The 16,065-nt window shown below is 40.9% G+C and overlaps 1 protein-coding gene across 3 annotated transcripts in view; it reads left to right on the forward strand.

Moving 5' to 3' along the window:
• Positions 1–16,065, forward strand: part of LOC140268626 (uncharacterized) — an 85,088-nt gene that overhangs the window by 57,082 nt on the left and 11,941 nt on the right. For all 3 annotated transcript variants that reach the window (XR_011907551.1, XM_072363557.1, XM_072363558.1), the window contains exons 4-8: positions 5,924–6,082; positions 7,236–7,313; positions 7,571–7,709; positions 9,164–9,208; positions 14,634–15,089. Coding sequence is in view for 2 of the 3 variants with exons in the window: in XM_072363557.1 (XP_072219658.1) it covers positions 5,924–6,082; positions 7,236–7,313; positions 7,571–7,709; positions 9,164–9,208; positions 14,634–15,089 (877 nt within the window). In the remaining variant the exon portion in view is untranslated. The remainder of the gene's footprint in view (positions 1–5,923; positions 6,083–7,235; positions 7,314–7,570; positions 7,710–9,163; positions 9,209–14,633; positions 15,090–16,065) is intronic.

Genomic DNA, 16,065 nt, shown 5'->3' on the forward strand with positions numbered 1-16,065 from the left:
GCCAGAGTTTGGTCCGCATTGCCGGCAGTAAGTCGGATACGTTTCCGGTGAGAGTTGGACTCCGTCAGGGCTGCCCTTTGTCACCGATTCTGTTCCTAACTTTTATGGACAGAATTTCTAGGCGCAGCCAGGGCGTTGAGGGTGTCTAATTTGGCGACCTCAGAATCAGGTCTCTGCTTTTTGCGGATGATGTGGTTCTGTTAGCGTCGTCAGGCCGTGACCTTCAGCTCTCACTGGAGCGATTCGCAGCCGAGTGTGAAGCGGCTGGGATGAGAATCAGCGCCTCCAAATCCGAGACTATGGTTCTAAGCCAGAAAAGGGTGAAATGCTCTCTCCGGGTCGGGAATGAGATCCTTCCCCAAGTGGAGGAGTTCAAGTATCTCTGGGTCTTGTTCACGAGTGAGGGACGAATGGAGCGTGATATTGACGGGCGGATCGGTGCAGCGTCTGCAGTGTTGCGGGCTCTGCACCGACCCGTCGTTGTGAAGAAGGAGCTGAGCCAGAAGGCGAAGCTCTCTATTTACTGGTCAATCTACGTTCCCATCCTCACCTATGGTCAGTAGTTGTGGGTAGTGACCGAAAGAACAAGATCACGAATACAAGCGGCCGAAATGGTTTTCCTCCGCAGGGTGTCTGGGCTCTCCCTTAGAGATAGGGTGAGAAGCTCAGTCATCCGGGAGGGGCTCGGAGTAGAACCGCTGCTCCTCCGCATTGAGAGGAGTCAGATGAGGTGGCTCGGGCATCTGGTTAGGATGCCCCCTGGACGCCTCCCTGGGGAGGTGTTCCGGGCACGTCCCGCTGGGAGGAGACCCCGGGGGAGACCCAGGACACGTTGGAGAGACTATGTCTCTCGGCTGGCCTGGGAACGCCTCGGGGTCCCCCCGGAAGAGCTGGAGGAAGTGGCCGAGGACAGGGACGTCTGGGTTTCTCTGCTCAAGCTGCTGCCCCCGCGACCCAACCCCCGGATAAGAGGCAGATGATGAATGGATGGATGGTGTATTTACCTGAAAGTATGCAGAAGTAGTTAGGTTGGAAAGAGGGAGACGTTTTTGAAGCGTTGAAACCACTTTCCATTCATTGGCCATTTCCATTTGATGGGCAGGAAAATTTTAATTAAAGTTGAATATTCTAAAAATTATAAAAGTCAGAAATACCAAAATATATTGCACCCATCTCCTGAATGAGCTGAGCGTTTTGAAACCAAAGTGGTTGAAATCGGTGAAAGTATGCAGGAGTAGTTGACCAACAAAAAACGTTCGGAAGAACTAATGCTTAACAGCATTCTCAGAATGAATAATTCTAACTGCCCACTCTGGACTTGTGGGCTCATGGCTAGTGCTTGGTGTTGTATCTTGCTTCTGACTCTAAGGGACTATAAGACAACGTTTTCCAGTTATGTGGTGTCACATACTATTATTTAAATGATATAACGTTACGTTATATGCCACAACGCCATACAATTCATTGACTTGATAACTATTTAACTTGAACGGAGGTTTGCAGGCAGAGTTCAACATATTGCCTTACCCGTTTAATCGTCCTCATTTGACGTTACAAACCGCCAGCTGTTTTTGCATATATCAGCTGTGTCTGTTTCCAGAGCTTTCCTCTTTTTAATTCTAGCCTTCTCTGCACCACCGTTGCTCTCACCATTGACCGAGTGCACTGACGTGTTACATCAGGGAGCATCTGCAAAAAAAAAAAAAAAAAAATCAAGAGCTGCCAGTGGAGGTGGTATGGCAAGCCATTTTAACATTTAAAGGCTAAGTTTGACTATCCAGGATTAACATTTTAAATATCAACATCTTTCTGACTAGTCGTAATTACATTTTGAATAGTTGGATTTTTCATTCAAGATATCTTTACCGTAACTGTGACTAGTCAAAACGAAATATAGAGATATCTGTAATTCAGTTTTGCTGAGGCACAACAGCTTTTGTTTTTCCATGTATTAGAATGTTATTAAAAATAGCTGTGACTCCTTCATAGGTCTCATCAATCTTTCTGTGAAACTTATCCTGTGCTGCGATGAGCCCAAATGGCAGTCTTGGAAATCTGTAGCGCCCAAAAATTGTGAGCTTTGATGATTCCTTTGTCAGTTTTATAGACAATTGCCTGCATCTTGCATCCATGGCAGAAAAATATCTTGTTCCTGCCAATTTAGCTATAATTTCATCTAGAGTTGGCAAAGGGTAATCTGGATGTTTAATAGCTTTTTTAGGTCTCTTGGATCAAGACAAACCCTGAGCTTACCAGTGCATGGTTTCTCTGCTGCAACCATAGAATTGACCCATTCTGTAGGTTCTGTGACTTTCACAATGATCTGCTGCTTCTCCACGCTTTGTAGCTGTTCTTTCAGACAGCTACGCAGGGCATGGAGGATGCAATACAGGAGTGGCATTTGGATCAAGATGGACTGTGCACTCACCATGAAATTACCCGATTCCTGAAAAGACATCTGCAAATTCATCCATGATGTTAGGTTCAAGTGCTTTGGATACAGACATCACAAGGTGAATGAGGTCAAATTCCAGGCAAGCTTTAAGGCCTAGAATAGGTGGCGCATGTGTCAACAACATACACTTGAAGCCTCAGTGAGTTATCTTTTTATCTGCAATTCAGAGTGACTTTGCCTCTTTCAGCCAGACGTTCTCCTCCACAGCCAAAGCGTAGGCGTGTGGGGGTGTTGAAGATGTGCGTATGAATGATGTTGGCAGAAGAGCCTGTATCCAGCTTCAAACTCACAGTTTTCTGGTTTGGGCCAACTTGCTTGACTGCAAAAACGTGTTTGTGCTATTCAGTCCCTTGTATTTTACAGAATCAAAAAACAGTTCTTCATTCTCTGTGCTGTTTTCTGACTTATTCTCACACACTGTAAGGATAATTTTCTTCTGCTTAGAGTGACATACTTTTGAGAAGTGGTTCCATTTTCCACAGGTTTTACATTGTTTTATTTTAGCTAGACACTCATCCTCTTTATTATGAGTTTGCAATTTCCACAATGGTAACACTATCTTGTTTGTTCATTTATCCATCTCGGTATAGTAACGGCGCCTGTATTTTTCTTTTTAAACTGACGATCCTTACAGGACATATCTTTAAGTGGCTGCTGCCCGATAGCATGCACATTCTCCTCTCGCTGAGTACTTGTGCTGCCTGCTATAGTTTGTATCTGAGCTTTTGCAACTTCGTGTGACTAGGCAATGTTGACACCTTTATCTAAAGTTAGTTCTGATCCAACAATGAGTAATTTCTCTCTCACAGCGGGTGAATAAATGCCGAACACTATGTGGTGTCTGACCATCTCCTCACTGTTGGCATGAGCACAGTCTTTCACAAGCAGTCTTAGGTCTGTCACAAATTGTTCATATGGCTTATTTGCTGCTTGTATTTACTCCTAGAATTTGTGACGAGCAGATATTACATTTGCTTTTGGCATGACATAAGCTTTGTATTTGTCGTAATATGTTTTTAGTGGCTTTCCTTCATCTTCAGTCAATGACCATTTATTGTAAATATCTCTTACCTTTTTCTCCGGTCCAAAAGAGAAGATAGGTGCACTTTTACTCCTTATTCTTCGTCTTCAATGGACCTGAAAACATCAATGCCACATGAAGTTTAAACCTTCGCCATGCTTTGGGGAGGTTGCCCGCATCCCAGAATGGGTGAAAGAATGGGTCGCTCTCAGGAGCTCAGTGAATTCCAGCGTGTGACAAGTCCAGTCGTGAAATTTCCTCACTGCTAAATATTATTAGCTGTCAGTGGTAAGCAACTCAGCCAGGAAGTGGTCGACCACGTAAAATGACAGAACGGGGTCAGCAGGGTCAGCGGATGCTGAGGCGCTTAGTGCGCAGAGGTCGCCAACTTTCTGCTGAGTCATTCGCCACGGACCTCCAAACATCATGTGACCTTCAGATTAGCACAAGAACAGTGCGTATGGAATGGGTTTCCATGGCCGAGCGGCTGCATCCAAGCCATACATCACCAAGTGCAATGCAAAGTGTTGGATGCAGCGGTGTAAAGCACGCTGCCACTGGACTATACAGCAGTGGAGATGCAGTCACTAGAGTGATGAATCACGCTTCTCCATCTGGAAATCTGATGGAGAAGTCTGGGTTTGGCGGTTGACAGGGGAATGGTACTTTGGCATTGTGCCAAGTGTAAAGTTTGATGGAAGTTTATGGTGCGGGGCTGTTCTTCAGGAGCTGGGCTTGGCCCCTTAGTTCCAGTGAGAGGAACTCTGAATGTTTCAGCATACCAAGAGATTTTGGACCATTTCATGCTCCCAACTTTGTGGAAACAGTTTGGGGATGGCCCCTTCCTGTTCCAACATGACTGTGCACCAGTGCACAAAGCAAGGTCCATAAAGACATGGATGAGAAAGATTGATGGGAACTTGACTGGCCTGCACAGAGTCCTGGCCTCAACCCGATAGAACACCTTTGGGATGAATTGGAGCGGAGACTGTGAGCCAGGCCTTCTGTCCAACATCAGTGTTTGACCTCACAAATGAGCTTCTGGAAAAATGGTCAAAAACTCCCATAAACACACTCCTAAACCTTGTAGAAAGCTTGCCCAGAAGAGTTGAAGCTGTTATAGCTGCAAAGAGTGAGTGTACGTCATATTAAACCCTATGGAGTAAGAATGGAATGTCACTTAACTTCATATGTGTGTAAAGGCAGATGTGCCGATACTTTTGGCAATATAGTGTATGGCTTGTGAGTATCCCCACACCCACCCAACACTTCTCTCCATGGGCAACTACAGAATTTGAGTCCAGCTCCTCTCCAGGAGTTTGGTATCTAGTTGGTATTGCTCCATCTCACACATCAGCTAAGGCTCTAAACACCAGGATTAGCATGTCCAGGCCCTTGACTTCCACCCAAGTCACACCGCATCAGACCTCGAATATCTTCCCTGCAAGTGGTGGGCCCACATGGATGCGGGGGACTGATTTAGATTTGAATTAATTTGATTAGACTGTGACTGTACTACAATTAATTGAATTGTAATTTAGTTTAATTTAACTGTATCTGTAAAGTGCCTTGACATGACATTTGCTGTGATTTGGCGCTGTATCAATAAACTTTAATTTAACTTAATTTTTAAAATATTTTTTGTGTGTCTTGAATATGAAATGCTAACTGATTGAACCAGTATTTTCGGAGACTGTTATTGGCATCCTGCAGTTTCAAGGGAAAAACTCCTGTGCCAAGATTACTGACTTTAACTCATGATATGTTTTCTATCAAACCACCAAATGGATATGTTAAAAAGGTTACAAATTAGATTTTCACTGAAAACTATCTTTCAGCCAATCACCGTCTTAAAGGGGAACTCCGGTATTTTTAAAAACAAGACCTTTTTTCTGGCATGAAATCCGTTTATCTACTCACGAGAACAGTTTGGCGAAAGTCAGCGTTCTTCGGAAGCTGTGTGCTGAATGAGCTGTGCTGCAGCCATGCGTGTGGATGAAGTGGTGCCAGTAGAGTGCCTGTGTAGAAATCCCTCCGTTAGCTCTCCTATAGCTGCAAGTAGCCACATAACAGCAGCTATGTGCTAACAGAGCTATAGTACGTGTTCCTTCATTCATTCTTCTTAAAATATTGGTGAAATAAAGACAGATAATGCCTTATTTAGAGGCTGCATCGTCCCTTCCCTGTTCACTCTATTATATGGATATATGACGATCGCCAGTTTTCTAAATAGCTTCCGAAGGACAGCAACTTTTGCCAAATTGTTCTCGGTGAGTAGTTAAACGTATTTCATGCCAGAAATAAGGTCTAGGTTGAACAAAAACGGAGTTCCCCTTTAAACAGATTTTTATTTTATTTTTTGATAACTGTGGTCTGTTGAGTCTAAAATTAGGTTATTCAGGTGAGGTTGTTGACTGATCATTCTTCATTCTTGTATTTTGTTGTAGGAGGAGCACACTCTGTGTTCTTTGTCAGGTGGTGGAGTAACACCAGAGAGTCAACTTGAGGAGTCAGCATCTCCTGCAGATACAACTGAAGATGATCTGCTTCCAATGAGGCCATGGGGAAGGAGCCAATCACTGCCTGCTTATGCTGACCTAATAATGGTAAATCACTGTAATCACAGTGCTGCAAACAACTTCACAAATAACAGTGGGATTTTTCAAGTCTGTCCTGCTTAGAAAGCTTCTCAGTTACTGAAACGACTAAGTGAATCTAAGTTGCAACCATGACAAAAACTTGTGACATTTTCTAAATGCTGTTTTCTGATAAGGTCAGGGCCATTATCTACCACAACAAATGAAATAAAACCATACAACAATTCCAACAATTCCTTGTGGTAGCAGCATTCAGAATGAGGCTTGCTTATTTCCATACAAACCAAAAGAATCAGTTCAGTTTGTTAAAATATTTGATCACTCTCCAGTAAAACTTTTGTTTTAAACAATTATTTAATGTCCCTTGATTTAGATGTTTTTGCTTGTCATTGAGTAAAGGCTGTTTGTGGATCTGTGTGGATTTGTGGAAAGAATGTCTCAAAAGTATGACTGTGTGATTGGTAATTCACAACTGTTGAGTCACGATTCACAAACAAATTTTCGGTTCTACAAATGGCTTTTTGTTATACAAATAGAAAATTGTATATTTACAAACACACATATATCTGTAAAGATAAACACACAAGTTACAAACAGGAAATTTGTATATGTGGACAGCAAAACGCGTGTGCAACTAAAGGCATATTTGCAGATCACCCTCTGTGACTTCTTCCTTATTCCAAACTAACTACTTCTGCATACTTTCAGCTAGAGACACCATTCAACGCCATTTTCTTTTAGAACGTTTTCTCCTGTTTTTGTTAAGTCAGGGAGTTAGGTTTGGTGAATGTCTTTTTGTTCATTGTCACACAGGATTTTGTTAACACTTGTTTCACGAGATAGTTATTTATTTATTTTCTTATTTGTACTTCTCCTGCATTCTAACCCCACGACTGAACAAGATCTCAAATGTTACATTTTAGTATATAAAGTGGAAAACAACATTTCACTGTCACCTCTGAGGTCTCATTACAGAATAGCTTTACAGTTTGACCTAAAGTAATCGTCACATCAGCTATTTGTAAAACGTTAGAAGAAAATGGGACTTTTTAAATTATGTATATAACATTTCCGTAATGCACAAACACTACCTTTGTCCAACTCATTCATTTACATTTACTTCATTGAATGTCTTGTTCTCCCTTTTCTCTCTGTCTTCTAGGGGGGCGGGGATTTATCTTTCTGCAACAATTTGGCAGGTACCAGAGAAGAAAATGACAGTGGGACCAGCTCCCCAAAGGTAGTACTGTTACCACAGAACACCAATTATCTTGCATAATGCAAATTATGTGTGTACCAAATAAAACCATTTGGCTTGTTTTAGAGTAAAATCACTTAACATTCTAAGAAAATGTGCAGTCAGGTGATATCATTTTTACACTGAGGCATAACTGCCACCCTGTTAATTAGGCTAATAGGACCAGCAGTTATCACTGTTTTTGTAACTTGTCCTCTATAGTTTTGGATGCTAACATTTGATGTCACATCTCTCACCAGGATATGGACAGATCTGACATAGACGAAGAAGGAGAAGTTCACCATGAAGGAGACAAAGAGAGAGAACAGTCAGCTCTTAACCAAAACTCCCTCAGCCAAATGGACTTCTACCAAGATAACCCCTTTATGCACTGCCAGAGTGCGTTTCAGACATAAAGCTAAATTTACATTTATATTCAGATTCTTTGTTGTTATTGCGCAAAGTATACAATGCACTGAATACAAATTCACTGCATCCAAGAAATGCCTTGAATGATAAGGGAAAAAAAAGATGATAGATATATATCATAGATATTATGTATTATCATAGACATAAGACTGAATTCACTCACTGCCAGCTGGGGCGGCTGTAGCTCAAGAGGAAGAGCAGTAGCCTACCAATTGGAAGGTCGGTGATTTGACTCAGCTTCTTGTCATGTCAAAGTGTCCTTGGGCAAGACACTGAACACCACATTTCCTACCAATGTGTTCATCGGTGTATGAATGTGTGTGAATGCATAGAAGACAGCGCCATGTAGCTTATATCGACTAAGACGTGCTGTATGAGTGTGCGAGTGAATAGTTGAATGTGGCATGTAGTGTGAAAGCGTTTTGAGTGGTCATCCAGACTCAAAAAGTGCAATACAAGTACAGTCCATTTACCATTTGCTCATAGCATAACTCACAACATACTCATATCCACATGGATTGAGGTCCATATAGTCCTTGGTGGGCTTAAAGGGGAACTCTGGTATTTTTAAACCTAGACCTTATCTCTGGCTAGAAATACGTTTATCTACTCACCGAGAACAGTTTGTGAAAGTCGGCATCCTTCAGGAACTTTTTAGATAACTTGCGATCAGCGTATATCCATATAATGGAGTGAACCGGTTAGGAACGATGCAGCCTCTAAATAAGGCATTATCTGTCTTTATTTCACCAATACTTTTTTTTACAAACAGTGTGAGTCTCAGTTAGCAGGTGATATGGCTGCCAGCTGGGGATTGTTTTTAAAAAAAAAATATTTTTCCTCATCTGATATCGGTGATATCTTGTGTTTTGCAGAGGGAGATGTCCTCCTTGTAATTATCTATCATAATGTTTAAATAACTAACTATATGCATGCCTTTTTTGTCCGCCTCCGCATTTCTTAGATTATAGTTGACAAACATGTTTGCCTTTTGGTTGTACAAAGCTCGCCAATTGAACATCAGATCAGACTTGTGAATTTTTCAGTATTTTCATGCAAATCATTTGACTGAATAACAATAAATGTTTCTCTTTTTAAAAGTAATCTGCAGGTTTCTTAGTAATGAAAAAAATTGCAAGTTTCTACCCTACTATGTGTCAGAAATGTATGTATTTTATAGTCTTTTACAACACTTTCAGTTTCAACTAATTTTGGTTTCTTGAGAAACCTGAAAAGTTAAAGGGAAATCACCAGGTTGCATGTCTGACACACACACTCTCATTATTACAGAAACATTGAGTTTCTGTAATACTGAGCCAACCATTTGTAACATGTACCAAATACACGTAACTTGTACACATTTTCAGTGCACTTGACTTGTTCTATAAAAAATCTAAACTATTTATTTCTTGCTTGACTTGTAGATGATCCCTTCAGTGAAGACCTGTTCCCTAAAACAGACACATCTGGTGAGTAACAATCCTTGTGAGTTCATGTAAATGATTTCTTTATTTTACAGATTAAGATTACTTTCTCCATAGTTTGCATTTCCCCTCAGTTTACACTTTAGTTATACTAGACCAGGGGTGCCCAAACTTTTTCACTGAGAGGGCCAAAGTGAAAATCTATCAAAGGGCTGTGGGTCAAATGCAATAATGTAATGCTCAAAATGCAAATATTTCATTTGGTAATATTCTTTTATTTTTAATACAGTTCTTTAACCTTCCTTTCTGTATCAAGAACATTACAGAAGACAAAAATATAACAAATAAGTCAAAATGTTTTTCCATTGTTTTCCAATGTCTGAGCTTTACTCTTACATATCAAACTTCTGCAGTTTGATATGTAAGAACATCCTTGAATTTGAGCACATGTGACTTCAGAAATAGATATTAGTGTATTCCTAAAAACCTACCAGATCAACAACTGGTATTGTACTTCTTTTAAGCATGCATAATGGTGACAGAGAACTTTGTATAAACTCTAACAAAGATGTGGTAATTAAGTGAACATTAAAGTATATAAAGGTGACACATAGTATAGTTTCGACTTTAGGATTTCTAAATGTAGTCAGTCAATTCCAGCTGAGGCCTTTCTGTGTGGAGTCTGCATGTTCTCCCCGTGTATGTGTGGGTTCTGTCCGGGTACTCGGGCTTCCTCCCACCGTCCTAAAATATGCATGTTAGGATAACTGGTGACTCTAAATTGTCGCTGTACCTCCACAGTAAAAAAGTGCAGGACTTACTCATCGTATAAACCACATTGTAGCGTTCTAGATATGAAATTAATTCTTAAAATCTTTTTTCAGGGCACAACCTTCACGTTGGAAGGAACGTATCAGAATTTCCCAACTAAGAGTCATTACTGAAGGACAGAGTTTCCTCTGAATTGACCAGAATTACTTAAGAAACATGAAACACGGATCATTATATGTGGTCATTTATTTGACATGGAGTAAAACGGCAATCTTAAGGTTCGCGCAGGACATATGGAAATAATGACTTAACAACAGTTTCCGTTAAATAGCCATGGGATAGGAGAGATATGGGACTTAATATTCCTATAGTGGTCTCTGGCTAAATATAGAGATAGCTTATTGCATGAATGAAAACTTGGTTATTTTAACTCGGCCCTATTTATTACCAAACCACAGCCCTCGGGGAGGTGGACACTTGTGGATCCCCTTTCTTCGGCGAAGTGGTTGCCAATGGAGCAGCGGAGAGTCCTCGGAGCGTGCGGTCCAGTCTCTGGTTCTGGTTTGGCTAGAAGACACTTGATGCGGGAAGTCTCGTCTCCCTTTTGGCTGAAGAATGCGGGCCTGTGGCTGAGTGGCTTTTGAGCAGGGTTGAGTCAAAATAACCAACATTAAGGTTTAAAATAAACTTTGCCAAAAGGGGAATTATTGGTTGAGTCTGCCCCATGGATTTTGCTTAGGAGATAAGCGTCCCAAAAGGTAACAAAAATGAGATAAGCTGAGTTAGGGAGATTTTACAAAAACACGTCTAAAGATGGGTGCATAATAGGGCAGAGAGCCAAAGGAGCATAATATTATAAAGGCAACTGAAAAGCAAAAGTATGTAGAAAAAGTAGAATTCAAGAGTAATAATTGAAAAGTGAAGTCTGAAGTAAAAAACTTTTAAATATCTGCGCGCTTGATTTTCACTGGCGAGGGCGGAGTTTCATCACTGGTTTTCAACCAATGAAATGGCGGATTTGCCTTTGTGCGTCACAGAGGGGCTTCGTGCTTACATTAACTTTAATAAAAGAAAAGTTAATCTCTCTTATCCCGGCATCCCAAAGCACATTCAAAGAATACATTAATACCATACTTATCACACAGACATGAAACATAAGCAAGGTAAACAGGAATCAGTTGACAGCGTTCAAATAAGAGATGACGATGGATTATGGTGAGTGATCAATTAAAATGAAGATGTATTACATACACATTTAATTTACTAAATGTTATTCCGTCGGTTGTTCCTCCGGTTCATTGTAACACACACACATTTAATTTGTACTAATGCCGCAGTTACAGGATTATTCACAGGAATATAAAAATACAGAATGATTCTAATTCCAAGATTCGCATTCATAATCTGTAGATGGCGCTGTGGTTCCATGGCTCGACCTACGATGGAATAGTTACTTTCCTGGTGTTTTACATATAGCATTGTGGAAAGTCTTAAAATTAAACTTGGGCTGTCCCTTTTCATGTTTCACAGTTAATTCAATTCAATTCAATTTTATTTATATAGCGCCAGATTACAACAATTGTCATCTCAAGGCACTTAAATAATATAGTCCAATTCAAGCCAATTCGAATTCAATTCATTGTAATCATAATCCAATTAATTCATATAGAGCCAATTCAAAAATTAATATCCTAGCTAAGGAAACCAACAGATTGCACCGAAACTTGTCTTCAGTCCAATCTCCCGTCCTGAGCGTGCCTGTGGCGACTGTGGAAAGGAACGACTCCCTTTTAACAGGAAGAAACCTCTGGCAGAACCAGAACCAGGAAGGGTGGCCATCCGCCTCGACCAGCTGGGGTTTGAGAAGACAGAAAAGAGGGAAAAGAGGGGGGAAAAACACCATAACGCCATTCAAAGGATATCTGTTGGAACAGGGAAACACAAGTTAATAACCACAATAATGTCACATGTACACAAAATCATTTGAGAAATTAAACAGGGGGAAAAAGAGAGCAAAGTGAGGAAAGGTGTGACAGATGAGGTCCCCCAGCAGTCTAAGCCTATAGCAGCTTAACTATGGGATGTTTCAGGATTACCTGAGCCATCCCTAACTATAAGCTTTATCAAAAAGGAAAGTTTTAAGCCGAATCTTAAAAGTGGAAAGGGTGTCTGCTTCCCAGACATTTACTTGCAGCTTATTCCACAAGAGAGGGGGCTGATAACTGAAGGCTCTGCCTCCCATTCTACTTTTATAAACTCTGGGAACAACAAGTAAACCTGCAGTTTGGGAGTGAAGTGCTCTGTTAGGAAAATATCTTACAATGAGATCTTTAAGATATGATGGAGCTCGGTCATTAAGAGCTTTATATGTGAGGAGAAGAATCTTAAATTCTATTCTGAATTTAACAGGGAGCCAATGAAGAGAAGCTAAAACTGGAGAAACATGATCTCTCTTGTTAGTTCTCATCAGAACTCTGGCTGCAGCATTTTGGATGTGTGAGGAAGAGTCTTCATTTACAAGAACAAACTGGAATCTATCAGATAAATATGACTTAAACCAGCCTAATGCAGTTCCTTTAATCCCAATAACATGTTCAAGTTTCTGTAACAGAATGCTGTGATCGATCGTATCAAATGCAGCACTGAGATCCAACAGGACAAGCACAGAAACAAGTCCGCTATCAGAGGCTAAGAGGAGATCATTGGTAACTTTCACCAGTGCTGTTTCTGTGCTATGATGCACTCTGAATCCTGACTGAAACTCTTCAAACAGATTATTTCTATGTAAATGATCACAAAGTTGAACTGCAACTATTTTTTCAAGAACTTTAGACAAAAAAGGGAGATTGGATATAGGTCGATAATTAGCCAACACTTCTGAATCAAGAGTAGGTTTTTTAAGTAAAGGTTTAATTACAGAAACCTTAAAAGTCTGAGGTACATATCCTGTCAACAAAGACAGATTGATCAAATCCAGTATGGAAGTGTCAATTAAGGGGAAAACCTCCTTGAACAGTCTGGTTGGGATTGGGTCTAAAATACAAGTTGATGGTTTAGAAGAGACTATTGCTGTTGTTAGCTCAGAGAGATCAACTGGGCAGAAGTTGTCTAAATACAAATCAGGTTCTAAAGATACTTCTAAAGCTGCTCTACTTGATGGTACATCAGTGATAATAGTGGGAAGGATTCCATCAATCTTCTCTCTGATAGAAACAATCACTGTTCTTGCTTGTCAGAAACTCCATGATGGCATGGCACGGCTCAACCACCTCACCTCTTGATCGTAAAGCATATATGTTTTCTGAATCAACCTCTTCCAGAAGGGCCCTGAACTGTCAGTGTGAGAGTGAGCGTAGTCAGTTAATAATTGCAATAATGTTGCGCAGCACATCCTGCAAGCCAATTGATTTGGCACATAGCTGTTCTTGGTGAAGGATGCAGTGGTGTTGCACCACCTTAGCTCCACATCGGGCAACCTTCTGGAAAACTAGATGGCAAAGCCTGTTTTTCTCCCAACTATGGCAGGTTCTCCATCCGTCGTTATCCCGACCATTTTCTCCCAGCTCAGCCCGTTTGTCGCCAGTGCTCGCTCAACTGCAGCAAATAAATCCTCAGTTTTGGTATGTTGCGCAGTGTCTCAAGCCCAGCCAGCTCCTGCGTAATATCCATGTTCTCACTCACTTCCAGAATGAAAACCAAAAGTTGTACGGAGTCCAAAATGTCCATGCTCTCGTCACACGCCAAAGAAAATGCAACAAATTCACTATCTTTAACTTTAAATTGCTCCTTAATGTCCCGAGACATATCCTTAATGCGACGTGTCACAGTGTCACTGTCCTGGTTTGACGAAGGCCGGAGTTTAGTTAGCAGATCAGTGGTCTTGTTCTTTCGAGCATCACCTTCGTATCTTGAAAAAGCTGAATGCTTGGTCCCGTAGTGACGACGGATATTGTTCTCCTTTAGAACAGCAACGGCCTGATTGCAAATATGGCAGACAGCTTTAGCACTTATGTCAGTAAAAATTATCTACCTTCTAAGATTTCTTGAAATATCTTTTGTCTGTGTGCCATTGATTGAGCTATCAGCCAGTGATGGCAGTCCAAAAACTTTCTTTTTTTTTCTTTTTTTTTACTCATGAACTTGGGGAGAGTTTGACTCAGTCCCCTCTGGCAGCAAAGGCTCATGGGACATTTCATACATTGATAAAATATGAGTATTTGTGGTCTTATAAGGTGTGCAAATCTATATGAAAAAAGCTAATCTAATTTAAATCTCTCTTGTAGCTACTTGTTTAATGTTCAATCATGTTATGTGCTATTTCAAAGATAATGTCAGCACCATGGGTGCAGTCCCATATATATTCATTGGGCCAATTCCTATTGTTATAGTAAAGTCAAAGGGTGGAATGACTGAGACAGAGTCACAGCAAGCAAGCATTTTAACATAATAACCAAGGGAGCGCCAAATCTAACATCTCAGCAGGCCAACTTTGGCCAGCTTGCTCCACTTTGGGCACCCCTGTACTAGAGTGAGGACTTTCTCATGTACTTTTGTTCCCACAGAATTCACAGGAAGTCAACAGAAAAAAATATGTACAAATTGCTCCATCTACCATTCCTTAGGTTACAACTTTACACTATATAACTATTTAGTCAGCCGCCTGAAGCACTAAGTCTTTGTTAAATTGTCTGTTTTCCAGATGGATTTGCTTCAGACCCTTTCAAAGGCAGCAACCCTTTTGCCACTGATATTTTATTTCCAGAGGTAGATGTTGGCACTGATGAAGCAAATGTCGGTGCTGAGGTAGACACCAGTCTGTCATGTGCTGAGAACAAAGCCTCAACAGGAACTCAGTGCTTCGAGTCTGAATTCCCAAATGAAGATAGTGACATAGAGATCAGTTACAGCAGAGAGGACTTGGAGACCATGGCTGTGGAATATGATTCTCAGGGATTTAAACCCATTTTGAGCTCACCAGAAGAGCTGGTACCAGAGTCAATGCAGGATTGGAGATCCCAGGGTCAGTATTCTGTAGAATCGGACCCGAATGGGTATGAGCTAGATCTCTGTCCTGTCTCCCTGCCTTCTGATATGGAAAGACCCCAAGAAGCTCAAGCAAGGGAAGTTACCACTGAGGCAACAGGACTACAGCAAGGTACAGTAGTTTATACTACAGGCACTTTTCAGATTTAACACTTTACTTTTTAAGATTGTTTTTGTGTATAGTCAAAAGGCATACATACCTTTGCAGTCTCTCTATTTCTATTTTGCTGCAACCTGGGGTTGTTTCATTGCTATTTATTGATTTTTGGCTGTGTCCTCTTTGTTATGAAATCAGTTGTCACTAGTCTAATTTTCAGACAGTCAGCATTCAGTCTACAAGTAGTGTCACCAAGTAGTGTCACAGTAGTGTGGTATTAACACTCAGTGGGTCTACATGATGAGATTAATTTGATTATAGCTATAGTTGGACTATGCTCATTATTTGGGCAAGGGCAATTATCCAAGTATATATGGCGGTGAATAAATCGAAGAGCAAGATGAAGCTACGTCCCTCTACGTTTCGTTAGTGATGAGTATGGTTATGGCACAAACACGATGCACAACGGCGCTCTTGGTTGCGATGATTATGGAGGAAAGACGCCACCGCCAATCGTCTCCTTCGACTTCCGGGTCATGACCCCGGGAAAAAATCTCGAGCATATGCAGAACGCAAAGTCCAATTCCCATTCAAATTCACCATTTACAATCATGTTTAGTGCAACTATCAACCAAGTTATCTTGGGGTCTTAATCTGACTGTGAGGAACCCGATCCGGACCAATTTTTAGACAGACTAAGGTGTATACATGAAGTTAATAATTCAGTCTTATTGTATTTTAGCCATTAATTCGATTCTTCACAGTGCCATGTAAACCCACTGATTGTTTGCTTTTTTGGATAATTGTTGGTCTGACCATTGCATTTTAAACGTGCCCGTCAGTAGGGACTGAGAGAGATGCTAATAGAAACCTTGTTCTAAGACAAGCCATGGTCAGTGTTTTCAAACACTGGCCACTTAACCAATTCAAACCTGATGCAACATACACTTGTATCTCCCTTTCACATTAGTTTACTTTAACTCTTCAAGCC

Source organism: Leuresthes tenuis, unplaced genomic scaffold, assembly GCF_036924035.1.
Source record: "Leuresthes tenuis unplaced genomic scaffold, fLeuTen1.0.hap1 SCAF_14, whole genome shotgun sequence".
Classification (NCBI taxonomy): Eukaryota; Metazoa; Chordata; class Actinopteri; order Atheriniformes; family Atherinopsidae; genus Leuresthes; species Leuresthes tenuis.